General features: G+C 51.0%; 1 protein-coding gene across 1 annotated transcript; it reads left to right on the forward strand.

The window, feature by feature from the left end:
• The first annotated feature begins 1,383 nt into the window (after positions 1-1,383).
• On the forward strand, positions 1,384-25,093 carry MGAT3 (beta-1,4-mannosyl-glycoprotein 4-beta-N-acetylglucosaminyltransferase). The gene is made up of 2 exons (XM_054631849.2): positions 1,384-1,697; positions 18,426-25,093. The coding sequence occupies exon 2, from the start codon at positions 18,427-18,429 to the stop codon at positions 19,933-19,935; it is 1,509 nt and encodes a 502-aa protein (XP_054487824.1). The 5' UTR covers positions 1,384-1,697; position 18,426; the 3' UTR covers positions 19,936-25,093.
• The last annotated feature ends 1,941 nt before the right edge of the window (positions 25,094-27,034 follow it).

Consider the following 27,034-nt stretch of genomic DNA (forward strand, 5'->3'; position numbering starts at 1 on the left):
AAGAAAAAGCAGTCATGGACTCAATGCAAGTGGAATCATGGCTGTCAAATTCTTCATAGGGATGTAGAAGCTGGGGACTCCCTCCAAGCCCAGTTCTCTGCTAGGGACCCATGACTGTCTTGAAGAACATAGTCCTATCAGAGAGCAACTCCATCCTGGACCCACAGAGATGGGGATGCTGTTGTCTTCCCAATGTGTTCCCACCAATATGATGTTGCTTTCCGTGTCCTCAAGGACTTGTGCTGGTGTGGTGTTGTGTCTGCCACAAAATGACCCCTCTCATGTCGTGAGAACTTCCCTTGCTGTATCGTTGTCTTCCTCCTATGTCCTCATTCCTTTCCCTCAATACTTCTACAATACTCTAGAGGCACTTCTGAATCCAGCTGACCTCTGGCTGTCTCTACTCATCTTTCTAGCTGAGTTTGCATCAGGGAAAATTCCCCTTCAGTTATGCTGTCTCTTTGCCTGAGCTCTGACACGTTCTCTATCTTAGCCTTAAAACTCAAAATTAGGGTGACCCCTTCCCATGGAAACCCTCTCTGGTGCTGGCCAGGCAGCAGATCAGAGCGTAGGGGCAGCCTCTTGTGCCACAAGTGCTCAGAAGAGCCGGTGGCAATTTGACAGAGCCACTTCTCACCTTCTCCCCAGCGAGCTGCCCGTGTGCCCATACGATAAATGGCAAGTTGGAGAGGTGTTGGCACCGAGGCTTGTTTGTAATGTGCTGCTTTTCCAAATTCTCACGAAATGTCGAGGAAGGGTGTACTCTAATTCTGCTTCCTTTGACCTTTTGCTTGCTCCTGGCTGCAAGGAGTGAGGTCCCATGGTTGTGTTTCAGCATGTTTGTAGCGGTGCCGCTCCGTCAGGGGGGAGGGGGTGGTGGTATTTGGTATTATGGTTTGGCTTGGCTTTGTTTTCTTTTCCAAAGATGGGCCCAACGTGGAAGAAGGCAGGGAAAAGTTGAATTGAGAAAAGATAGCTTCTGCGGTTAGGGTGCACGACCGGGAGTCAGCAGACGCAGGTTCTATTTCTGGCACCGCAGCAAAACTTCCTGATGTCGCCGGGCAAGGCAGCTCACGCATCCCCACCTCGCCTCCCTCCCGCCAAGCATCGGGAGCTCCCGCCCTCGCCGGCCCCCCGGGCCGCGGGAGCGATGCGGAGGGGGCGGCTCTGCCGCGGGGCTGCGGGCGGCACGGCGGCTCTGCCTCGGCCCGCGGCATCCTCGGGGGGCACCGCCTGGCCCGGCGCTCGCTACCGCAGCCCGCTCGATAGCCACCCCCGGCCCCATCCGCGGGGCTCCTTTGTGCGGGGGGCGGGGGGCGGCCGGGCCGTGCCCCGGGGGGCGGGCGGCCCGCGGCGGCGGCCCGGGGGGGCGGGCGGGCGCGCCGGGGGAGGAGACAGGCGGTGAGGGCGGCACAAAAGGGGCTGCTGCAGCCCTGCCCGCTGCCGCCGGCGGGGCTCGGCTCGCCGCGGCTCCGCAGCGCAGCGCATCCTTTCCCGCGGCCGGGAGGAGCTGCCGGGCCGCTCCGCGGCGGAGAAAGAAGAAGGCGGAGGAAGGCGGCGGGGGGCTGCGGGCTCCGGGCTCGCCTCTCGCCGCGGCCGGCGCCGAGCCATGCCGGGGGGCGGCGGGCGGGCTGGGGGCGAGCGGCAGCCTCGCCCCGCCGGGGGCCCGGCGGGCACCGACTCTGCGCCGGCCGGGGGTGAGTGAGCGAGCGGCTCTGCCGCGGGGCTGGGGCGGCGGGCAGAGCGCGCCCCGGGGGAGCCGCCCCGGGGCTGCGGGCAGCGGCGGCGGCGGGACCCCCATCGGTCCGTCCCCCCCGCCGCTGTCGCCACCTGCAAGTTGTGCCTCGGCCCGGGGGTGCGGCGTCATCCCCTGCGAGCGCTGCCGGAGAGGTTTCCCCCACCGAGCCCCCACCTTCGCGCTCCTTATTTATTTATATTAGTGCTATTTTTTTATTCTCTCTCTCCCCCCCCCCCCCCCCTCCTCCCCACCCCCCCATAATCCCGGCATCCCCTGCTAGGGAGCATCGGCTGTGGGGAGGAGGGCGGTGATGCTGCCAGCCCCCTGCCCGCAGCGGAGGGCTCGCCGGGGATGGAGGCAGCCTCCCTCCGGCCGGGGCACTGCAGCGAAGGCCCATCTGCTGCCCGGGCTCGGCTTGCGAGGAGGGCACGGGCTGGGGATGCGTGCCAAGCCTGCAGCAAGCGAGAAGGAGTAACAGGAGTGCGTGCGTGGGAGGGAAAACATCCATACAAATAAATGTGTATCGTCAAACGTCCCCTGTGCCCTGCTCTCTCTCCATGTCAGATGGCTGCAGGTCCCCTGGTCGGGGCTGGCCGCAGAGGGACGCGGGCACCCAAGTTCTCCCCGCTCATGCGGGGCTCTCGGGTTGTTTGTGGGCTGGAATAGCTGTGTGTCCTACCGGAGTGACACAGGCTGGTGTACCTCAGTCCTTGCAGAGTTTTGCTCCCTGGGCGAGCGTGACAAGGTTGGTGGGGAGCACGGCATCTGCTGCAGCTCTGGAGTTCCTCAGGCAGCTCAGTGAGGGAGGGAGCGTGGCGCGGGATGGAGAGAGGCTTCTCTCAGTGCCTCAGCTTGTGGTTTTCCTTCGGGGATTTCCACACGCTGTGTTTCCTCCAGCCGCGCCTGGGTCGCATGGGAACCCCGCCTATTTCCCAGAAATGATGCTGGGGTCTTGGATTTTTCCTCTGCACCCTAGGACAGAACATCGGGTCAGGAGCATGCCTGCCCGGTCTCCAGAGCATAGTGTGGGTGCTGAGCACCTCTCCTCCAGTTAATTCCACATCTCTCTTCTTGAGTGGGTAGTTCAAGCCTGTGAAAACACTCGGTGGCACCCCTGCTAACAAATATGACTAGAGTCACCAGGAACCCCCAAGCCTGTGCAAACTGAATTTCAAATTCCTGCATACTCTTGCCCCTGTGTCCCTCACCTTGGCAGGGTGTGAGTCAGCAGGAACTTTTCAAGTTCCTTCCCCAAAGGGTGTCTCTTGTGCTCTGTGGGTCCCTCCTGCAGCAGTGATGTTTAGGTCCAGCTGGCAACTGATTTAGGAAGCACTTGCAAGTTCCTGTTGCTGCAGCCTGGCTGCTGCCAACTTCTCAGAGAAGGACAGAAATCAAGAAGGATCTACCATTCATTGCTTGACCCTCAGGCAATTGAGAGACATCTCTGAGGGGAGGAAGGACTATGCGTGTCCCTATGCTCCAGCAAACCTCCAGTTTCTAAAGCCCCTCTAAGCACAGCTCTAGCACCTGTGCTTGTTTCAGCCCCAGTACAAGTGCTGGGAACGTGTCCTCCAAGCTAGAGCGGGAGAAGAGCGGTCCTTTGAGCTATTCCTGGGGAGGGAGTCTCCAGCCTGCCTGTAGCACTATAAAACAAGCAGTGAATGAAAGCCATTGCAAACTGCAGAAGAGCAGTGAAGCTGTGGCTCCTCTACTGCATGTAGTAAAAGTCCCTCAAAGATTTACAGCTCCTCTACACTCTCAGGTGATTTTGCAGTAGGGGTAAGAAATCCACTGCAAGATATAGCCTCTCTTGAGGACTCAGTTATACCTGCATTGTTTATTAATGCCCTGGATATGCCAATTATGTGCTTAGGAGAGGGGATGGATTCAGGCTAGCTGCAGGTGTGTTTTTTTGCCTAGTTCCTAATTTGGTGGCCCAACTGCTGCTTTTTGTCTAGTATACTTTTGGTCCTAGGTGCTGCTGTGGCTCACCTCCATTGGAAGTGCTCTCCACACTCTTGTTTCCAAAGTGGTTTTGGTGGCTGAGTTGCCTGCCTGCTTTCCTCCCTCCCTGAAAATGCTGCTAAGATTGGAAAAAAAGTGGCCTGCGTGGCATGCAGGGATTGTCTTAGCAAGGAGGTCAAGAAGAGCAGGTGGGAAATAGTGTACTTGCAGGAATGTTAGCTTCAGTAGATGCTCACAGCTGTGAGCTTACCTTGAGCACTTGTGCCCAACATGACACAGGGGTAACTGGTCTGGAGGCTTGCTGGGGCTCATGGTGAGCACAGAGCCTGTTGAACCTTGGCCAGGCACATGGCAGGCGCAGACACTCAGTGTGTTTGCCTGAGGAGCGTACCTGTGAGGTTTGTGTACTTGTGGGCTTCCTGTGTGCCTTGTGTTTACCTTTCTCCTCCTTTTCCCACGCATATCTGGCTAAGTGGAGTGTGACACTGGGGCCTGCCAGATTGATGTAACATGCTTACTGCATGCCTTTGAGGGAGGCTTGTGTGGCAAATGTGGGTGGCTGTTTGCTGGGTGTGTGTAGCAATGCACATGGGTCCTGCTGGATGCACTTAGCATGGGACTTTTGCTGATTTTTATGGCTGCAATAAAGGTAGAGCATGTAAGCAGTCATGGGTATGGCAGTTGTTCAGGGCAGTGCACATAGATGTTGTCTATGTTCAGTAGGTGAAGGGCACCTTAGGCTAGACAAATTCCTCTCTGTCCCTCCCTTGCTTTGACCTGTCAGCAAGCAGAGATAAACTCTGTCTCGTGGAAGGGTTTATAGCTGAGATTTCAGCTTGTTGTGTCTGAGCTTCCTCCTCTCTTGAGAACAGCATCTTTAGGGTGCACCTGCTATCACAAATTGACACTCCTACAGCCCCCAGTCTCTGTGCTGGATCATAAAGGCGGAGGAAGGAGGTGGGGGAGTTTGCTGATGGACAGATGGGGCAAGCTGGGCCAGCATTCATTCCTAACGGCCGATTAGGCTTTAGGTGGGGTTAGTTGCTCTAAAATGAGCCCTTTGTACATTGTTGGAGTCTGTGACCCAATCAGTGGGATGTAGCTGGAGGAGGTGGTGCTAACGAAGACTGGTACAGCTGTCAGTAACTCTGGCAGAGAGGAGGGCGAACTGACTGGCACAAGAGATGTCTTCATGACTTTAGGTCAAGTGGAGGTGCCTCAAAGGGCTGGTTCATGTTACCAGCCCTGGCTACAGAAGCAGAAAAGTGTGGGTAGTTGTGCCCACGTGTTTTCTGCTGCTGTCACCCATCAGTTCTGCACAAAAGGTCAGGCTGCACTTCACTAGTACAAAATGCCATCAGGACACTACAATGAAACATTACAGTGGGATCTGAAATCTGGGGAGGGTAGGCACGTGGGGCAGTGCAGTCTAGGGGGATGTGGGCAGTCTTAGGAATGCCTGCTGTTCCCAACTGTGGATGTTCTTGGAAAGGTGGTGACATATCTGCAGTGCACATGTGAACCGTGCTGTCGAGTCAGTGATTCAGGCTGGCCTTGAGGAGGCATGACAGAGCTGCGTGGAGGGGCCAAGACTGGCACTGTGGGCAGGTTTGGGTCGGGTTTTGGGTGCTGTGACAGCATTAGGTGAGTTTCTGGCAGGGACTGGGCTGTGCCACAGCAGCAGTGCTGGGTGGGGTGCCAGGACCAGCTGCTTGTGCCAGGGACCAGGGCAGAGGTGCTGTCACAAAGCTGGTGAGTTTCCCCTTCTCCAGGGGGAAATGCTGGAGAGAAATGCTGTGTGCTGGAGTAGTGGAGTAGGATTTACAAAAGCACTCTATGCCTGCATCCCTGTGGAATAAACTCTGGCTGCATATCTGAGGAAGGCAGAAACACGATTTGTTTACCTTTTTTTGAACTTCTTTGTGTTCCTTGGCATGCAGACCCTTTACTTCCCGAAGCTGTTCCTGAAGTACAACAGGTACCTCCTGCTCTTCAGACCTCTGAACACCTGTAGCAGGGTGGGTGTATTTTTGTGCTCAGAAACTTGCTCAGTAGAGCTGATAGGTGACAGGGAGTGCAGCACTGCATTTTGATGTTTCATCAGGCTGGCTGCCTTAAAAATAGCAAGGGCTTGTTGTGGAGTGGTGGTTTTGGAAGTGATTATTACCTGTTTTAGGACAGCAGGACTTATGTGAGCTGCTTGCTGTTGAGGCCTTGGCCTTTTGTACCAAGATAACCCCCCTAGCTGAACAGGCAGCTTGATGACCTCAGCTAAGGTTCCTTGTTTCCCCACCAAGGGGAGTACCCGGGTCTATATCTAAATAGGCTTTTTCCAAAACATCAGCCATGGCTGTGGGTTATGACCACACTGAGCATTGACAGAATTCTTTTTCAGCCTGTAATGCTCAAATTGCAAGCAAGAGGAGAGGTGAGGAGAGGTGGATGTGGCTGACCGGAAGAGAGAAAAGCAGAGGGGGCTTCTCTTCTTTCTGAGGATCATCTCTGTCTTGTGTTTTGACAGAATTTCTCTCCAAGGACCTTGAAGCAATCTATTAAGCTTCTTTTAATTAGGTAAGCCCTTACCTAGAGTAGAAAAGTCTCTTTATTTCCCACACAGGGAGACTGAGGCATGGAGCAAGGCTGTGCTGTGCCCAGTGGCAAACGCAGGGGTTGGTCAGAAGAGCAGCAACCAAAGTGCCAAGCTCCCTGTACTTGCTTTGCTGCTGGCTGTCTTGGAAATCCTGGAGGACAGCTGGGTGGGGTGCTGAGCCAGAGGTTATCCAAAACTTTCTAGTCATCACTTGGGTTCTACAGCCCTTTTCATCACAGATATCGCCTCCTTGATCTGCTGCCTAATCTATAATCCCAGCTCCCTGCTGCCTTTCCCTCAGAGAATCCTTCTCCCCTCGGTGTGTAAATCTATACAGGTTGGGCTAGGGTTAGCAGGCAGACTCAAACTCCATGCTCTCTTCAAGACTTTGGGGTAATTTTTATCTTGGGATATTGCTGCATGTCTCCTGCATGAGGCAGGTTTGGAGCACAGCTGAGAGAAACACGGATGCAAATCAGCCCCGCCGCACAGCGGCTCGCAGCTGTGAGCTAAGCACAGGTATCTCCTGGCTTGGCGTGCGGATACAGAGCTGGACAGACAGCCAGGCAGACAGCATGGCAAAGAGTCCTGACAGGGAGTCTCTCTCCTAGATGCTGAGCCCTTTAAGAAGGGGAAGGTAGGCTAGAGCCCTGAGATTTTAAGCTGGTTGTGCTGAGGCTGAAGAAAGGGCTACGGTAGTGCTTTTAGTTCTTCCTCTAACCCAGACCCTTCTAGCTGGGCAGCAGGGAAAAGGAGGAGGCTGGAGGCCTGTGCAGGCTGAGCATGGACAGACCTTGGAGGCTGCAGCAGCTAGGAAAGGTAGGCTTTTGGAAGGAGGATTTGGCTGCAGGGGCTGAGGGTGCATGGTGCTCACTGTGTGTGAAGAAGTTGTGTTTTTGTGGAGCTTGTGATGTCAGGGCTGGCTCTGAGGCAGAGCAAAGGGCAGGGTAAATGAGGAGAGCAGTGCCCTGGAGTGATCAGCGTGAGCTACACTCTGTTGCTTAATGACCCCATTTCCAAGGGAAACTTTGGAAGCCCTGATATTCAGGGAAGCAGGATCTCCTGAAGGTAGAAGATTGGGGCAGCAGAACTGACTGTATTTCTCTCTGCTTTCAGCTCAGCCTTCCTTGTATGTTATTTGTGTTAGCAAAGCTCTTCCTACTTTACCACTCCAGAGGGTTTTTTTGTTCCCTTTTCTCCTTCCCACCTGCCCCAGCAGTCCTTTCTTCCCTGCCTCACCGTGCCAATGCTGTCCAGCTGCAGCTTTTGCCAGCTAATCCGATCCATGGAGGCAAGACCTACTGAGCAGCCTTGCTCGAAGGGGACACAATTTTCTACACTTGCTCCTGGGGCCATGTGAGGTCTCTGGAGAAGAGGTGGATTAAAGGAGCTGCTGTTTGCCCATCAGCCAGCCCTGTGTCCCCAAATCCCTCCTCTCGTGTCGTTGCTTGGTGCAGGCCTGGCTGTGAGCAAGTGGCCAGCGTGCTCTCAGATATGTGCTACTGGCACAAAGCCTCTGTGGCCTCAGAATCCCTATCGAGCAGCAACTTCTGGAGGAAGGGTTGACCACACCTGCATTCAGCTTGGCCGGGGATACGATGGGATTGCTTCTGCATAATTTAGCAGTCTCTTGAATTATTTATAGTGCAGTTGTGCTCTGGAACAGAGTCTTCTCGCTTCCCGTGAGCACTGGGGGGGAGGGAAGGGGAGTTTGTCAGGCATCCAGAGTCTATCACTTAGTGATGAGGAAGTGCTGTGGGCTTCCTTTTTGCCTGTTTTTGTTTGCATATGGCTCTGTGCAGCACTGAAAATGCAATTCTGGTTTCTGTACTGCTCAGGTGTGTGATCCTGCTGAGCATCTCTGTGGCTTGGGATTGTGTGAGAGGTTCCTGAGTTCAGAGCCTTGTCTTTGCAGTAGAGACTGTGTCAAGCTGGAGACAGTCAATCTGGTGCTTGGATTTGGTCCCTCACTCAATTACAGTGCTGGAATCTTCTGGACTGTTCTCTAAAATATTTAGATGCTTGAAAGCATTTTTCTTCTTTCAAAGGCCCATCTTGTCTTGCCAAAATGTTTTTTAGATTTGTCATGACACGGTCCATTGGACTTTGCACACGATCATCAGGACCTGAGCACTGGGTAGACCAGGTGGTTGAGTAGCAAACTGTGCAGCTGAAATTGCCATCACTTCTCAGTGATTAAACCTTGAAGAGAAGCTGACTGGGGCAGTTTGTTACAGGCTCTTGCAGCAGTGGAACATCATGGAGATGAGCTGGCTAGCCCAGCTATGTACAAGTTTAATGCCCTTTGTCCCTCTGCCCCACTGTGGCAGGTTGCTGCACCATACAGGTGGGCTGTCCTGCTTCTGCCCTGCTTGTCCTGTTGGCTTCAGCATGACCACAGCTCTCCTCCTGCACTGCACATCCTTCTTGTTCATGACCGATTTTCATAATGAGCTTACACATAAATTCTGTCTTTCTCCTTTCCTTCCTTTCTGACCTGTTTGTGGCAGCTGACTTCTCGGAAACACAGTTCAATATAAATGTTTGTGTTACTGAAGACCTTAAAGAGGCGGAAGAGGGCCGAGGGTGGTGAAAGAAAGGAGCTGTAATCAAGTGATTGTGGTACTAAACTGCTCTGTCTGTTGTGCAGTTGAGCAGAAATGCTCAGCTTCCCTGTTTTTATTTGCACGGTGTTCACTTGTGGCTTTTGTGTTTGGGGCAAAGTTGGACAGGTAATCACTGTATGTTCCCTGGACAAGCTGTGCTGTCCCATCTTGCCCTGGCCTGGTTCTTGGTCTCATCAGCCTGAAAAGAACCCATTCTTTCATCAGATGGTTTTACCTCTTGTCAGGGGCATTACCCTCTGGCTAAACACAAAATTCCTCCTCATCCTTCTCAAGAAATAAGGCAACGTAAAGGAAGAATGTGACGACAGGCGATCCCCAAAACTGTGTGATGTCCAGGATGGCATTTGATTTTGCTGATGAAGACAAACTTTCTCCTTCTTTTCCTGTAGACGTGCTCCTAGTTCTTTCTGCTTGGATTAATCTGGAGATCAGGGTACTGCTTTGCTTAGTGAAAGGGAATGTTTGTGCAGAAGCAGTAAACATATTGTTGAGACCCAGGCCTGCTGCAATGCCTGTAAACAAGGTCCAGTTGTCTGTGGGAGGCAGAAGAGAGATTTATGTGACCCTGAGTTAAGTGCATTAGGAAGCTTTTGATTTCATTCTGGGAAACTGCCCCTTTTCGTGGTACCATATGCCTGTTACCGGCATAGAGCTGTGACTGCAGAATTGATTCATGGGGATTAAATCCAAGGGGCTGCAATGCTGCAGTCAGAAGGATAACATAAGCAGGAGGTTGTCTGTGCAAGCCAGAGCCCCTGAGCTCATGCCCTTTGTCCACCCCAGAGGTGGGAGTCTGGGCTGACTTATTCCTGCCTCGGGGCAAGGCACTGAAGAGCTCTCTGCCTATCGGCCCTTTCTGTCTGAAAATAATAACAAAGTGAAGTGGCAGCGGGGGACCCAGGCAGCCCTGTGTCGAGGTCTTGCCTAAGTCTTGAAAGAGGAAATGAAGAACAAAGGCAGAAGAGACAAATAAATAAGGGTCTGTTCGTGGTCCAAGAAAAATTCCCATGGGCTTGTGTAACATTCTCGGGAAGATGTGACACTCCCTGGGCTGGAGTTAGTTTTTGAGAAAGGAAGGGAAAGGGGGGTAAAAAGGCGAGAGAGTGAGCAGCGGGGGTTGGGGAAGGGGAGGAGAGAAGGAGGGAGATACATCCTAGAGAAACCTCTGTGCGTGGAGTCAGGTTTCTGCGTTTGTTCCTGCTGGAGAGGGGTTAATGCTCTTTGCATGGGATTGGCTGGTCACCAGACATGCAGAATGGAGGGGGATCCGGGGGCTGCCAAGCAGGACCCCTGTGGCCTGAAAAGGAGGGGAGGAGGGGAAGGAAGAGGCTCTTCCAAACAGTAATAGATCGGCTACTGTGGGAAAGTGAGCACGCTGCCAAACCCCAAGTAGTTGGTGATGGATGGGGGAGGAAAGAGGGTGGGGATGGAGGGCCAGCTCTTCTCCTGGCCACTAGGATCTTGCTGCTATTCCATGGCTTCTCTTTATTTATTGTCTTCCTGGGGTTCAATTATTCTGCTTCTTGATCCCCTTTATCCTGGGGATGCACAAACAACTGCCACCCGCTTCAAAAATAGCTGGAGTTAACGTGGTTTCTCCTGCCTGCGTGGGTCTGTGTGCTTCACCCATCACCATGGCATCAAGTGTTTCTTGCCTCTTTCCTCTTTTAAGTGCCTTGCTCTGGGCTCACAGGGCACACTTCACCTTCCTCTGGGCTCTTCAACCTGCATCTCCCTGTTGCTTGGGCTGTCACACAGTCCCTGCTTTCCTTTGCACAGGGTTTGTGTGCCTGATCTGGCCTGTCTGCCACGTGCTCGTCCTCTTCACCCATGGAGCTGCAGGTCAGAGGGTAACCTGGACTGTTCATCTTGCAGCTGTTCTCAGGATTTGTGGCTTGTACTCCACTTGCTTGACCTGCCTGGAATGCCTGCCAGGATCTGCATTGAAAGCAGTTGCCTCCTGCTGCTGGTTCTTCCATTTCCTTCCTTGAGATGTGCTCCTTCTCTGATGCTGCTGGGAAGAATTAGTGAGCTCATGGTGGTTGAATGGGGGCCTTGTTGGAGATTTGGTTAGATGAACAGTGGCTATAGTTCTGTAATTTTGAGTTTCTGAGGATGTATCTACATCTATGTGTTTTGATCAGAAGTGAACTGGTAAAATAATTTAGAAAGTTTCTGCTGGTCATCTGCTTGTTCCCATGCCTAGGCGTTTTCTTCAAGTTTATTTTTAACCCAGCTAGATCTGCTGCTGATATGGCTGTAAAAGCAGACTTTCATGTGATTGACAGCTTGAATTCATGCAACTGACAACTGAGGGATGGGTAAGCGGTGATGGTGGTGAGTGAGGGGGGAGAACCTCTGGCACAACAGCCTGTGTTGTCACGTGCCTCACTTGAAGTCTCTGCAAGCTTTATTTGGTTTTGACCTGTCCCTCTTTGCAAGGCACCAAGGGAGATCTTGCATGCTTGTTTAATTACCCCATGGTCTGTCTGAAGACATAAATTGCTTTTTTGTGTAGTGTTGTCCCTTTTCCCTGTCCTGTTCCTCATGATGGAGTATCCCTTCCCTGTAAGACCCAGAAGACCTAACCAGCTGTGTTTTGCAGTGACTGACTGCTGTGCAGCTGGAGCAGTGAGCAGCAGCAGTTGTGTGTTTCTGTGGGAGAAGGGCCTGGCATCCTGGGTGATGCAATGAGCAATGCCTCAGCTCGCCCTTGGATGTGCAAAGGCCCAGCCTGGGAGCCAGGTGGTGGCATGAGCTCCAGGGCCATCCCAGCAGACCTCATGGAGCAGATGTTTTGAGGAGGCAATAAGCAGGGCTGGGGAAGGGTTCTTCCAGGATATCAGGCACGTCCAGGCAGAAGTGAGGGAGAGAGGTGCCGCTTCTCCTACAGCAGAAAGAGCACTCAGACTAGTGACGCTAGGAAGTTGAAGGTGCAGCTTCTGAGAACCTCTGAAGGATTAGGGTGTGCAGAAGCATCTCTGAAGCAGTGGAAATTCCTATGGTGAGACTGGATTTAGCTGGAGAGAGAAGATTAGCTACAAGGGAGCCCAGCATATCTGAAGGATGCTGAGAAGAATATTTGATTGATTCCAGTGGAGTTGGAAATCCAGCTTAGTTTCCTTTAGCATGCAGTACTGCACTCTTGTGACGTCCAAGTACTTCTTGGATAAAATTAAATTGGTGTCTTGTAGGCCATTACTGGATTTCACTAGAGTTTTCTAGACTTTTCTGAGATCATCTTTTAAATTGAGGGTTGGAGAATTAGATAATTATGCTGCTATCAGTAATATGGTAGCTACAGTAAGAACAGTCTGTTTGAGTGGAGGGTTTTATAATGGACTCTGAAGGTGTTCAGATGTTGGTCTGTTCTGCTGACTTCTGGAAGATCAGTCTTGAGACAAAATCCTGTCAACAAAGACCACTTTATCTCCAGGTCCTATGTGTTCTGTGTGGAGGGTTAAGAGCTGCTTTGTCCCACAGTGTGCAGCTGTCTTGTTGCAACTGGAGGTGTAGCATCTGAAATAACCAAGGCTTAGTCCACTGAAAGGCAGGACAAGACACTTGAGAAAGAACAGTTGAAGGTCCATGGGAAGTGTGGATTCTGAACATACTGTGCTTGCAGAGGTAAGGAGGTGAGCAGATACAGCACATAAAAAGCTGGAGGCTTTGTGTTGCATCCATCTTAGTTTCTGTGTGCAGCAGATAGCAGCTGCTGGTGTGGAGCACTTGGGTCTCCTAGAGGAATGCATTAAAGAGATACTTTGTTTGTTTTTTGACTGTGGATGCTGCAGGTACGTTGAGACTTAGCAAGGTCTTGCACATAGTTTGAAGACTTGTGGTTGATATGTACATCATGTACCTGTCCTCCCTGGGAAGGGGAAGGCAATGCCTTTCTTTGTGCTGTGCTGTCACCCTTCCCTGGCCAACCTCAAACCTTAGTTTTGTGTAGATTCACCCTTTAGCTATCTTTTTTCCTCAATCTGGTTTTCTTTTTGACTTGATAAGACCTATTAGTAGTGGGTGGATGGCAGCTCCAGGGGGCAAATGACAGTCATGGTGGCATACTTTTGGGTGGTTACCTTACCACTCTTCTTACCTGTCTGCAGAAATGGAGGGAAGGTGCTTAGGACAGAGCCTTGCTGTCCCTCAGCCTGACCTTGCTTGGGGAGTGCCCCTGCTGGATGGCTCCATCCAGCTGTTTGGGCTGGCACCAAGTCAGTGGCACCTTGTGGTCAGTTGCCTTGGGGCTGCAAAGAAACGCAGAGTGTGAGGTATTGCTGTTTTGCATTTGTGCTGTGGGCAGCAGCTCTTGATGAAGGACACAGAAGAATGTTTTATTCTGTCCTTGGAACTTGCAGGGAAGCTGATACGGACCTGCTTACATTGAAACCACCTTGTGCTGTGGCTGCCAGAGCTTCTTGCTGACGTCCTTGTAGCTTGCAGTCCCTGAAAGCACCGTGGCATCCTTCATGTGAGAGATGCTGAGCCCTAGCTAACTTCTGGTACATCCTGCTTCTCTCAGATTTTCCTGCAATGTAGGATAATCTTCTTTTCCTACCCTTAAGCAAAGTGCAGTCCTGCTGTGCCTGAACTTGCGTGAGTTGTTGACAAATACTAAGTTTTATGGTTTCTCCTTCTGTGGATGTTTGCAGGACAAAAGTAACTTGAGATTTTTAGAGTGTTTAGAGGTACTCTGGCTCTGACGATGCTTGCTTGGTTCCTGTGCTTGAGGATGGCAGGTAGACCTAGTACTCCAGAAATGTGGAGCCTGTTCCATTTGTCTCTAGCTGGAGCAGAGAGAGTTGGGCCCTCTGTGTGGAGTGGGGGGTGGAAGTCATACTGGGTTTCTAATCTGCCATGTGAAAGTGATTCTAATTTGAATTGCTGCTTTGTGTTGAAGTGTCTGAGTGATCTGCAAATATGTTACTGCATGGGTGTTATGGGATAACTTTAGGCAGAGGAAACAAGCATTATGGTATCAGGGGAAAACCAGAAGCTTCTGCTCTGACTTGTTCTCCACAGCTTCATTTTCCCTGTAACCATGGGAGAGGTCTAAGGAGTCTCGAGTCCCATGCCCTAACAAGATGGGGTAACAAGCCTGTATCCAGCAGCCTGTTGTGTGGCCTCTTGCCAGTGTTCTCCAGAAGAGAACATTGGGGCTGGTGAACTGCCAGCTCTTATTGGTGCATATCTTTCTCTCTGGATTCTTGAAAAATAAGTATGTTCTTTCAGGATGGTATAAATCAACTGGTCACTGAAATGGCAACAGGTGCCTGGGGATAACTCATGTGCATAACACTTCTGGCTTTTTTCCTTTTTTGAAAGCACTTCCCCTGCGTGGTAGAGAAAGAACTTCAAGCAAGGAAATATCAAACCCCAACAAAAAGAAGCTTTCAGCTTGTCTCTCCAGGACTGTGTGTTGCTGAAGCAGTCTATAACTGTGCACTCCCTAAAGAGCTTTGTCTTAATGGAGCTGACTGTCCATACTACTTCAGGCTTTTTCTTCTACTCAAACATCAAAGCTTTTCTTGCTGCTGACAGCAACTTGATCACTCTCCCAGAGATCAAGTTGACTTTTCCCCCCTTCCTCAGTCAAAATTGTCAGAAGGGAAATACCTCTTCTTGCTGTTTTCTGTGTTCCTGGTCACTGATGGTTGCTTTGTGTTGGAGCAGCTGGGCTCTTCTGTGACACACTGAGATATCTCCCTGACTGGTACCTCCCTTCTCATTTCCACCGCATGTAAATATTTTGGATGGGGAGGGTGGGGAATCCTCCCTTGCTGGCCTTTGTCTCCAACTAGCTGCCACCAGACATGCCTTTCACTGCAGGGCTGATCAGAGGATATGGGAAGGGATAGATGATTGATGGTATTTAGTCTTGGCTCACCCAAGGGTGCATGAGTGTTCTCCACTCCCTGGCAGAAGAATCCCTGGCATGTGAGAATGAAGGTTGTTCCCAGGGAAGAGATTTTGAAAAGGACACACCTTGCTTCTTTGCTTCCCTCCCCTCTTTTAGGAGGGGTTAGGAAATGAGGGAAATGAGTTTGTGTTCCCACTCCCTAACAAAACCAACTGAGCAGTGAAAATTGCCTCCTGGGCAGTGTCAGCAGGAACAGCAGAGGGTACTGCAGGGCCAGCTGGCCTGGCAGAGCAGCCAGGGAGGGCTGTGCACCCCAGCCTGGCACAAGAGCCCAGGCAGCCCTGCCCAGAGCCCCTTGTGCCTGTGGCTGAAGAGCTGCAGAGCCACATGCTGAGCCTGACAGATACTGATGTATGCTAATGGCAAGGGAGGAAAATCTGCTTTGCTTCCTAAAGCCATGCGTCCTGCTATGTTGACACGGCGTGCTACATCTCAGAAAGCAGAGCAGTTTGTTGAATGTCAAGAGTTATGGCTTTTTGTCTGGGAATTTACTGTGGCATGCAGAGCATCATCACAGCCATCTGAGAAGGTGATGTGCCTTGTGTGATTTCTTCAGCACTTGCCTTCAGCCCTGGGCTGGCCCAGGGGAAGCTGGCTGCCCTGCATTTGTGTGTCCTGTAGGAACTGGAGCAAAATGAGCATTACCTGGCAGTCATTGGGATTGCTGTGTTGGAGCAGGCCAGCTGTTCATTTTGCCCTGGTTTCAGTGTCTGAGAGAGCAGCCTGATGTCTGGAAGTAATGCCTTGGAGAAGTCACAGGACACCTGGCAAGAGAGAGCTGTACTCATTTACCAGTTAGGGACACTTTCTACTGACACCCATGTTGCAGTGTGACGCCCTTTCCTGTTTCACCTATCCCAACCCCCCAGGTGTGCCAGCCTCTCCTTTCCCCTCCCCCTTTGCCCTCCTGCTGAGAGCTGTCCATCAATCTTAACATTCCAGCAGGGTTATGGTGTGGTTGGCAGAAGTTCAAAAGATGCCCCTCAGGTTCGGGCTCATTGGCCTGTCCCAGTGTCTTTGTCCCTTGAGCCTTCCCCTCCTCACACCTGGTTGGTGCCTCACTTGTCCCTTCCCCTCCCCCTGTCCCCGAGCTTAAAAGGAGATGGGACCATGCGGTTGGGATTCTGTTGGGAGCTGTTACAAGATTCAGAGGTCTGTCATCCTGGAATAAAACTCTGGATTAAAACTCCATGGCAGAATCCTCTCCTTTTTCTCTTCACTGTCACCTGAACCTTTTCCACCAAAGGTAAACTGAGTTTCCACTATGCCTGGATTCGTTCTGAGTGCCCAGCTGCAGCACCCAGCCAGCCAAAGGTGTCTCTGGGGTGAAACACCACAGCTGCTGCCTTTGGTCCAGCAGTAAGGGTCAGATGAGGCCAGGCACGTCCCACCAGGTAATATTGGGATTAATATTCCATACACCCAGTCACTGCTAATTTAGTGGGAGTTTGGCTTCCTTGTGCCCTCCTCTTCCCCACACTTCAAGACAGACTGAAAACTGGTGATGTGTAAGGAAAAGGCACTGAATATTCCTCTATTTTACAAGTGGTCTTGCTGCTTCTGCAAGACATGAACAGAGTCTCAAGGAAAGAATCAATCATGGATAGAAAGAGATGCTCATGGTGTTTTCTGCAGCTCCTTGTTTTGCCTACATGAAGAAAGCTTGACAGCAAGCCCCAAGATTATCTTTTATGGCTTTTAACAAAAATATCCAGCCCCTTAATGGCTGGGCCACTACAAAGGTGATGTCCAGAGCCAGCACCCTGCCCTGCTGCTGACTTGTGTTGTGGCAAAGTATATCAAAACCCCTACTAAACATTAACCAATAGAATCAAGCTCTCTTTCCTTTTTCCTTGTTTATTTTTCTTTCAATTTTTTCCCCTCCCAAGGCCATGGTGTAACTTTTCCACCAGCTTCAGGCTTGCAGTCCTTCAGTCAGAGCTTAATCTGGGACTCCTTGCCCTGCCACCTAAGCACTGGGGACCATGGCAGTGGATGGTGACTTCCACTAAAAATGTGACTGCCAAGTGAACAGAAACACTTTGCTGAGCTGTAAGGTACAACTGTGGACAGCCCCTCTACCAAAGTCCGTGTGAGAGACATCTGTGGAAAGCCAGATACGTTTTCCTTTGGGCAGTTGCCATCCGTCTAAATGCTTTATGGCTTTTCACTTCAGTATTAGAGTCTCCTCAAGTTACTCAGTAACACACTTTGCTGTATTTTACCTAATACTCTCTGAAGTGGCAGGAGCTGGTTGGGTTCTTCTTCTTCTGCCCCCACACCTGCCCATGTGTGGGGCAGCTGCCCCATGACCCCCGGGAGCAGGGACTGCCTCCAGTGAAGGTGTTGCTGGCACCACTGTGTGCCAGGTGGAACCTTTATAAAAGGTCCTGAGCCTCTCAGGAACTTTGGCCATGGAAGGGATACTGCACCAAGGAGAGAAGCACCAGAATGGAGCTTCTCCATTCCCCATGTGGAAGTTCCCTCCACCCCCATGTGGAGGGGGTGAGGTGGTACGTGTCACATGTGTGGGGATCTCTGCCTCTTTGTCACTGCAGGAAGGGTGTCATGCTCCAGGACAGCCTCTGCTTTTTTAGTCCTTTTTCTGAATTGTAGTCTTCAATCACTTCTCTGCCTGACAGCAGCTCTATGTTCCCTGCCTGGGCTGGAGGAGGGGAGGTGTGGAGGGAAGAATGAAGGCAATGCTTCATGTTGTTTGGAGGGAAGGGCTCTGCACCGCTGGCTTCTTCCTGGCCTGACGTGGATCCATCATGATGGCACAGTATTACTGGCAGAGACAGCTAGGCATTTATTTTTGTCACCTTGATCCAGATGTAGAAAAACCTCAGCATCTGGTCCACAGAAAGTGAAAAGCAAAATAAAACATATGGAGATACAGTGGACTTGAGAATCACAGGTGGGAGAAGAGTAAATGTGACAGGATCTTAATTTTATTTTTGTTTTCCTGTCCTCCATGTGAACTTAGGTAGTATTTCCTGAGAACAAGGGTGGTTTTTTAGGGTGTGTGTTGTACAAACATTGTAAAGATCTGGGGAGCGTAGGCTGCCTCTGGCAGTCTGACTAATGATCTCGGTCTTTTAAAACTGCCTCTCTTGCACTGGTCATGTTTCAACCATGTCCCCCCAACTCTCTCACCCTTCCTGGGTTTTTCATTTTCTCCCAATCCCCTGGTGATGCACCTCTGAGGAGGTTTACGTTAATTTAATTTCCATCAGTGAGTAGGGGCAAATCTTGCATGCGTGGTGAGTTCACTAGATCATGAATTCCTGTTATTCTGGGTTTCCTGTCTTTCTAACCCATTGCCAGTGGCTTTCTTGTCTCTGTGGATTTATGAGACTAATCTAGCAAAGATTCAGCTTGGTGTAGCCCAGCTGAAGCAAAAGGCCCAGTGTGAGGATGGCAGGGGATGGAGGTGTAATTCCTGGAGTCGAGTCTCTAAAGATGCATGCTGAATTTGGACCAGCATTTCTCCCTTCCCCAACCTGTTTTTCTAACAGTGGTAAACTTTCTGCACCTCAGTAACTATTGAATGTGACTTTCCTTTTCGTGGCTCTTCCACAGGATGAAGATGAGACGCCATAAACTCTTTCTGACTCTCTGCATGGCTGGTCTCTGCCTCATCTCCTTCTTGCACTTCCTCAAGGCCCTTTCCTATGTCACCTTCCCCAGGGAGCTGGCTTCACTTAGTCCCAACCTCGTCTCCAGCTTCTTCTGGAACAATGCCCCCGTCACACCTCAGGTCAGCCCTGAGCCAGGGGGTGCAGAGTTCCTCCGCACACCCCTGTACTCCCACTCCCCCTTGCTCCAGCCCCTGTCTCCCAGCAGAGCCAGTGAAGAGCTGCACAAGGTTGAGTTCGTGCTGCCAGAAGATTCAACGGAATACTTTGTCCGTACCAAAGCCGGTGGCATTTGCTTTAAACCAGGCACCAAGGTGTTGGAGAAGCCACCCGCGGGCGGCCGGCAGGAGGAGCGAGCGGATGGCGCGGCCTCGGGGCGGCCGGCTCGGAAGCCGCTGAGCGCCGGCGGAGCCAAGCGGCGCAAGTGGGTGGAATGTGTGTGTCTGCCGGGCTGGCACGGCCCCAGCTGTGGCGTCCCCACCGTGGTCCAGTATTCCAACCTGCCCACCAAGGACCGCCTCGTGCCGCGGGAGATCCCCCGGCGGGTGATCAATGCCATCAACGTCAACCACGAGTTCGACCTGCTAGATGTCCGCTTCCATGAGCTGGGAGACGTGGTGGATGCTTTCGTGGTGTGCGAGTCCAACTTCACGGCCTACGGAGAGCCGCGGCCCCTCAAGTTCCGCGAGATGCTCCTCAACGGCTCCTTTGACTACATCCGCCACAAGGTGCTCTACGTTTTCCTGGACCACTTCCCGCCCGGTGGCCGCCAGGACGGCTGGATTGCTGACGATTACCTGCGTACCTTCCTCACCCGGGACGGCATCTCCCGCCTCCGCAACCTGCGCCCGGACGACGTCTTCATCATCGATGATGCTGATGAGATCCCGGCCCGCGATGGCGTGCTCTTCCTCAAGCTCTACGACGGCTGGACGGAGCCCTTCGCCTTTCACATGCGCAAGTCGCTCTACGGCTTCTTCTGGAAGCAACCGGGCACCTTGGAGGTGGTCTCGGGCTGCACCATGGGCATGCTCCAGGCTGTCTATGCTACCGACGGGATACGTTTGCGACGCCGCGACTACTACACCATGCCTGGGTTTCGGCAGTACGAGAACAGCACGGGACACATCCTGGTGCAGTGGTCGCTGGGCAGCCCCCTCCACTTTGCTGGCTGGCATTGCTCCTGGTGTTTCACCCCAGAGGGGATCTACTTCAAACTGGTGTCAGCCCAGAACGGGGACTTTCCCCGCTGGGGTGACTATGAGGATAAACGAGACCTCAATTATATCCGGGAGCTGATCCGGACTGGTGGCTGGTTTGATGGTACAATGCAGGAGTATCCCCCTGCTGACCCCAAGGAGCAGATGTATGCTCCCAAGTACCTACTCAAGAACTACCAGCGGTTCCGCTACTTGTTGGAGAACCCCTACCGAAAGGTGGAGGGTGCTGGGTGAGGCCACTGGGTGGGAAATCAGAACTTCACAACAAAGGGAAAGAGTCGGGTGTTTTCGTCTGTTCCTTCTTTTGTTTCCTTTGTTTATGGGCAGGGTGTGCTTTTTATGTGGGCTCTCTGCCCTCCCTCACTTCCTGTTCTTCTTCCCTTCATCCCAGGCATCACCCTGGGAACCCAAATTCCTCAGTCACATGAAGGGAGACCTGGACAGGAGGAAGAGAGATGTTGAGAACCCGCTCTGTAGTAGCATAAAGACTTCCTTGCATCTTCTGAGCCTCTCCTGCTGGCTGGAGAGAATCTCTGCAGCCAGCTGGCAGATTTTCCTCTGGGGGAGGCTGAGAGGATCCCATGGGGAGACAGGGCAGCTGTTCCCATCCACCCTCATCCTTTGTGGATTGGAGCAAGCATAGATGCAAGCCTGGGCTGTTTATTGAGCGTGTGAGTCAGCAGGCACAAACTCTTGTGAGTGGTTGCGTGTGCAGATGTGTGTCACTGGCATTTTTTGGATGAGTGAATGTGCAAAAGCATCTCAGTATGCTTTTTTTTTTTTTAATACTGCTATATTCAAAGGGTATTTTGGAGAAGGGAAGTCCTTTGCTTCCAAGGTGTCCTTCTAAAGATGCAGCCCCTTGCACAGGCTTAATACATTCTGTCCTGGGCTGGATCTTGCCCCAGTACTCTACCAATCCTGGAGCAGATAGCTAGGAAGCAGAGGAGAAAGCTGGGTTTGAGGGTTTTTTCTGCTCATTTTTCCCCCTGCCCCGACAACACTGCATGGACTTGTCCTACAGAAGCCAGAGTGTCTTCCCTGCAGTACAGGCTTCTGTTGGGGCTGGGATAAGCTATGGGGGACTCAGTCAGATGGTGGGAGTGGACGTTTGCAAGTGCATGGTTGCCTGTGTGCATGAGTGCTCACATGCATGGGTTTGGTGTGCACCTGGGTGTTTATTACCAGTACTGGGGGGGAGGAGGACATAGTGGGGCTTGGCTGTGTGTGCTTGCAGAAAATGGTGGGATCCAGAAACTGATCTCAGTGTTGGCATGGCTGATTTCTTGGACAATTCATAGAAGAGGACCAGGGATAGCATTGGCTCTGCATAGCCAATTGTGGGACTGTTGCATGACTCTCTGGGACTCTAGAGCCCCACAGGCTGTGCCTGTTGCAGGGCTGCTGCTTACACGTGCTGGTTACTCCTTCTTACCACAGGGTAATAAAAGGGAGTAGAGGAAGGGCAAAATTCTGATTGTTGTGCACAAACAAAGCCTGTCAAGGCACGGGGTCCATCTGTCTGCCCTTAGGGTGTGAGGGGGCTCTTGAAGAAACAAGCCATGGGCCAATTCTTCCTGGGGCCAAGAGGCTGTTTGGGGACCACGGTGCAATCCAGAGTGTGTGCAGCCCACGTCTGCAGCCTCGGCCATGCAGACAAGACCATGGAGAGGAGAAGGGGCTCAGGAGTGTGCTAGTTGCAGCTGGTTGGGCTGGTGTCTGCTCAGGCATGGGCAGTGAGGACCTTGCCTGCTGTTGTATTGGGTTGTTCAGCTCACTGAGGAGGCAGATTCTTGTCTCCACCCTTACCACCACCCTTCCTTAGCAGATGGCTTGACAGGGTGCCCAGAGCCTGGGTCGTAGTGGGCAGAGGGTGAAAATCATAATGAACTTGCTCTCTTAGCCTTGCAGTGGAAAGACTGACTCATGTTCCAAGCAGGATAAAGAGGAAGGCGTTGGCACAAAGAAGTGTGGCCCTTCTGGCCAGCTGTTCTAAAGCAGGAGGGTTTTCATTGCCCTTAACTCCATCAGGGTTCCATGGTCCTGTGTTGCCCAGCATGTGCCACCCTTGTGCTTCATTCCTACCTATGTCTCTCTCTTTTTTCCCTTCCTAGTTCCCTCTCTAGAGAAGAGAAAATTGTCAACAAAGCCAACTTGCTTGCCTAATAAGGCAGAGACTGCAATAAAAAGAATGTCTTTTTCTGATCAAATGGAGATGCAGTTCACCTTAGCTCCTTCCTCATGTTGTGTGCCGTAATGCTTCCTTAGGAGAACTGAAGGAACCTCTTTTTTGTTCCATTTTTGGTCTCTTTAAAATCACTGTTCTCAGTTCTGTTGTGCCTTCCCCACAGGCAGAGAAGCCCCTTTGGGAACTGGGTAGAGAGACAAACTTTGCTAGGAGAATGCTTTTCCCCCAAAGGGAAGTTGTGGCTTTAAGTCCAGACTGATTGATGTAGCAGGAGGAACTCCTGACACAGTGATGGGGTTCTGGTGCTGAGCAACTGTGTGGAGGTCTTAGGTATAGAGAGATGATAGAGAAGTGGGGTCCCAGCTGAGAAAGGAGGAGCCTGTATTGAGCAGGATGAAAGCCACAGCACTGAGGATGTAGCACAGGGAGAAGAGGCTTTCCCCAGGGACAGCTGGAGGAGAGCAGGTGTGTTGGGTTGTGCAATTCAGCAGCAGCACAGTATGGAAGGAAGAAGCCATTTCTCATTTTTACTCTGAGGAGAGAGCCTGAGGTCTGCTCTTGGACCTTTTGGCTTTGCTTTGTCTCAGTGATGATAACACAAGGTCTTTGCCAGGCTTTGCTGGAGACAGAGGAGAAAGACAAGCCAGGCTCTGTGTGGGTGCTTTGGCAGCACCAGAGCCCCACTTGAGCAGGAGCTGAAGTTCACGTGTGCTGGGGCTGCACCTCCTTATCTCCCACAGTGGGAGCAGCCTTTCCTCTGATATCCCTTCCCATCCATGGCCATCCTTGGGAATTTTTAGTGCACAGCAGTCATGTTTTCAGTGTTGAGGTGTGGCCTTTGTCTCTTGGGAGTTTAGTAAGCCCACAGCTGCAGTATCTGCTTCTCCCATTCCTGAATTACAGCCTGTTGCTTTCCCTCCTCCATTATTTGCTCCATCATTCTCCTCTTCTCTCTCTGATTTGTCTCTCCCTTCTGCTCCCTTGGGCTGGAGAAGAAGGTATTGCTGGAAAAGGAATGCTGGGGCTCTTGAGCAGAACTCCTGCCCTGCCTGTCTCCTGGACTTACTCACTTCCTTATTCTTAGGAAATTAAATTGAAACCAGACTTCTGTTGTAGTGGGAGGAAGGGGCTTTACAGATGAAATGCATTCTTTATTGTTTCTCTTTCTCAAGAATTGTTTAAGCATTTTTTGATTTAAGGCCAAACCAGTCAATGTTTGTCTAATTTGTCTGGCTAACTCTGTGTTTATTATCCTTAGGGAGCTAGAGTGCTTGTCATTAAAAATCTTCCTTCCTGTCCCTAGAGGGAACAGACACTACTAAGCTGGCTTTCACACAGTGATTTTCCAAGGTGGTGGCTTGCCCTCTGCTCAGCCTTGCCTGTGCTGCCTGCTGGGACCTCTGCAGCCAGCTCCAGGTGGGACAGCCACCCCTCCAGACAGCTGCCACAAGAGGGAAGTCAAAAGTAAGTGTGTGTGTGAGGTAGTGAGAGGCAAAGCAGGGGGCAGGTTTGTGTCAGATCCTTGTTTCCCACTGCTGGACTCTGAGGTGAGCACTGAAGCTCCTTCATTTTATCTGAAGCAGGTTCTGAGATTTGAGAAGGGAAAGACCAAGAACCTTGTCCTGGCACTGAGGTGGAGCTGGGATCAGACTACCCGAGCCTGATGTCTGGGGGTCGTTGCAGCCCATGGGGGCAGTGGGCAGTGAATCCTGCTGCCTCTCTTGGACCAAACTGTCCAGTGGATGGAGGGAATACATCACCAGCCTTTTCCTGCAGCCCTCTTCAGCCTTGTGCTTTTTCATTCCCAAAGCCTTTTTTACCTTCAAATTGGTAAACAGTGGGGCCAGGAAATAGGTGAAGCAGTGTGTGGCACACTCAAGCCTTGCACTTCTTTCTGTCTGTCTTGGTGCTTCCCACCTAGGAAGAGACTGTGTGCCTATGCATGGCTTTGGACTGGAGAGTGCCTCTTCCTCTTTTGCCCCAAGGGAAAGGAAGGATGTGGGCTTTGGTGCACCTGCAGCAGCTGAGCTTGCTGAAGCAGAGGGAGTAGGGCAGGTTAGACCTATTTGCCCATCTGGGGGTAATGCCACACCCAAGTGACAGAAAAGACACGGTGACTTTGTGCCTGTGGTTGGTATGGAGGATGACATGCTCAAAAACACTCTTGCTGTTGCTTTCTCTGATCCCTGTGTCCTGCTGAGGTGTTGTGCTTGTGCTGCCCAGGCCAACCTACTCTGTGTCTCTGTGACAGGTGAACAAGGAAACCCAGCTGGCATGGAGGGAGAGTGTCAGAGCAGAATTGGGTGTTCATTCCCCTCTGCCTGCCTTGCTGTTTCCTTGTGGGAGGGTGTCTCTTCCCCTCCTCAGTGTCCCTGGGGCTGTGTCCCTGTGTCCCAGCTCCTGCTGGAAATCTCTGCGGCTGCTATGCCTCTGCACTGTGAAGATGCTGTCCAGGGTCACTCCTGGTTCCATGGGTGAACACTGGTGGTGGAGAGGGAAGGGACGGCTCGTCCTGGCTTCACTGACTTCTAACCTTGGTGAGAAAGGAGGGAAGTGAGTGGGAGAATGGATCCTGTATCCCTCCATCATTGTGTTCTCCCTACCCACCCTAATCCCCTGATTTCTGAGACATTGGAAAAACTCCTGTTACGGGAAGGGAAGGGGAGCAGGAGGGTAAGGGAGTGGCAGGAGGGGCTCAGATCCAGCATTGAGAAAGAAGAACTGTTTCTAATGCAATACACTGATGTTTCAAAGCTTTGGGCACTACAGGTAATGGATTAAGAAGGGATCTGAAATACTCTAAGAATTCAAACAGCTGTTTTTTCCTGCCTGTGCGGATGATGATGCAGTATCATCCTGGAGGTGGTCCAGCAGCACTTCTGAGCCTGGGGTCCATCTGGACCTACTGCTGGTGTTGCTCCTGGAGGGGCTCCAGGACACCCTGCTTTGGAAAAAGAATGCGTGGACTTGCCAAAAACTAAAAAGAAAAGAAAAAAATAAGAGCATCTGCAAAGCTCCTTTCAACTCTGTAATTTATAAACAGCAAGTAATAATGAACTTTTTGTAAGGATAAATCAAATGTACATTCTGAAATCATTTTCTCTGTAAATGGTTGGATTTCATTTCACCCTTAAAGGGATGCTTAAAAGGAGGAGATAATAATAAAAAATTAAAAAAAATTTACAAAGTATGAAAAGAAACCAAGATGTGTGTGACAACTTTTATTTCTGACTGCCTGGCCAAGGGGGCTGCTTGGAAAATGGGGTGAGGGAGCTTCCTATCTTGGCAGAACACTGTTCCCAAAAAGAGCGATGGAAGAGGACGTGGCTGGTGTGGGGACTGATTCCTGATTTTGTTGGCCCCTGTCAGAGCTAATCTGCATGTTAGGTGAGTGTGAACATGTAAAGGCACATGAATGGGAAACAATGGCTGCTCGTGGCTCTCAGAAGAGCTGGTGGACATGGGAACCATCTCATAAAATGGTCCCTTGACACCATCTTTGCTCCTTTGGATGCATCCATTTTTCCAAGTAAAGCCCTGGAAACCCCAGAGCCCCAAATTAAACCTCCCAGTGCAGAAATGCCTCTCTGGTGGCTGACTTTTGGCATGGTGCATGAGAGAACATGACCTCCTTGTTTTGGTTTATTTTTAAACCTGTCTGCTGTAGTTTTGGCTGTTCCCATTACTTGGTACCAAAGCTGGTCCTGCTCTGAATCCTCCTAACCATCTGGCCCCTGCAGTGCTTTTAGCAAGGGCCTTTTGAAAGCTCATGTGCCACCTACAGCTATTTAATTTTTTACCTTTTAAAGTGTCTTATGCTTCAGGTTCATTCCTGATTACATTTAGAGATAGTGACTGTAAGCATTATAGATTATTTTCCTCATGATTATTAGCTCCAGTGAATTCCCTTGTCTTTCATTCATCCATACCAGTCTAATGTTCTCAATTCTCCTTTTGTGGAAGGGTCTCATCAAACTAGAGGCTTGTGTTGTGCATTGCTGAATGCAATTCTGCTGCTTCCCTCTCTGGAACAAAGGGCGTGAAAGAAACCTGCCATTAAAAATTAGCAATTAAAATTTTCTACATAGAATTTTTAGCATTCTTAGTGATTACTGTATTTTTGTGCCTGAACAGGGGATAATCTAAAAATAGTTGATGACCAGCATGCTTGAAATTTCAATTTTTCAAGAGGGGAAGTATTAAGCCTGTAAGCACAGACCAATGGCAACTTAGTGAGACAGTTTAAGAAATGACTTTGACTAGGTCAAAGGTTCTCCCATGTTATTTTTCTTGCCTCTAACACAAAATCCTTTCTGACACTTATATTATTTTAAAAAGTAACATAAATGACATTTCTTTTTTGTTTCTTGTGAGATTTTAAAAGACCTTTTCCCTGGAAAGCATGAGCTTCTGCTGCAGGAGCTTCAAGTGCCTCTGTGAGCGAGAGGGGTTGACTCTTGGACAAACCAGTCTGGGGTGGAGACATTCCTTTGCAGGAGCAGTGGGGAGCACGTGGCCCCACCACAACCCCATTTACCGTGTCAGAGGGTCCCTCAACACACCAATGCAGCGTGCATCCTGCGTATGGATACAGAGCCTTAAGCACCATATGGAATCAGGAGCCTGCAAGCCATCTGATGCCAAGCAATCCTGCGTGTTTTGCAGGATTTCAGTAACCCAGCAGGTGTTAGATGGGCTGATGCATCCTGGAGCAGCTCTGGGTGACCTGCCTGGAAGTCAGTGGTTTCTCCCAAGCTCTTGCTCTTTGTCATGGATGTCTGGTGCTCATCCTGGGCATTGTGCAACACTGCTCGGTGGGGAGGCTGGGAGGGACCCTCTCATGCAGGGGTTGGCTCCAGCTGATTCCTAATTGATGCCTATCAGGCTAGCTGATAAAGGGATAGACATGCTGTTTCCAAACACCAAGGTGCTTGGAAACAAAGTGACTTCATTATAAACTTAAGACACCTTTCAGAAAGCTGGAAGGGGGATACCAGACCCCATTTTGCCAGCTGTTTGTTTTTGTTGCTGGGATACGTTTTTTCCCTGTGTGAGGACACGTTTTAATGTGCTGCTTAGCAGGGACAGTTAATTTTCAAGTATTAATCCAATTTTATATTATGCTTCTAAATCTCGCTGCTTTAG

The sequence above is a fragment of the Agelaius phoeniceus genome, chromosome 5, assembly GCF_051311805.1.
Source record: "Agelaius phoeniceus isolate bAgePho1 chromosome 5, bAgePho1.hap1, whole genome shotgun sequence".
NCBI classification, from domain to species: Eukaryota; Metazoa; Chordata; class Aves; order Passeriformes; family Icteridae; genus Agelaius; species Agelaius phoeniceus.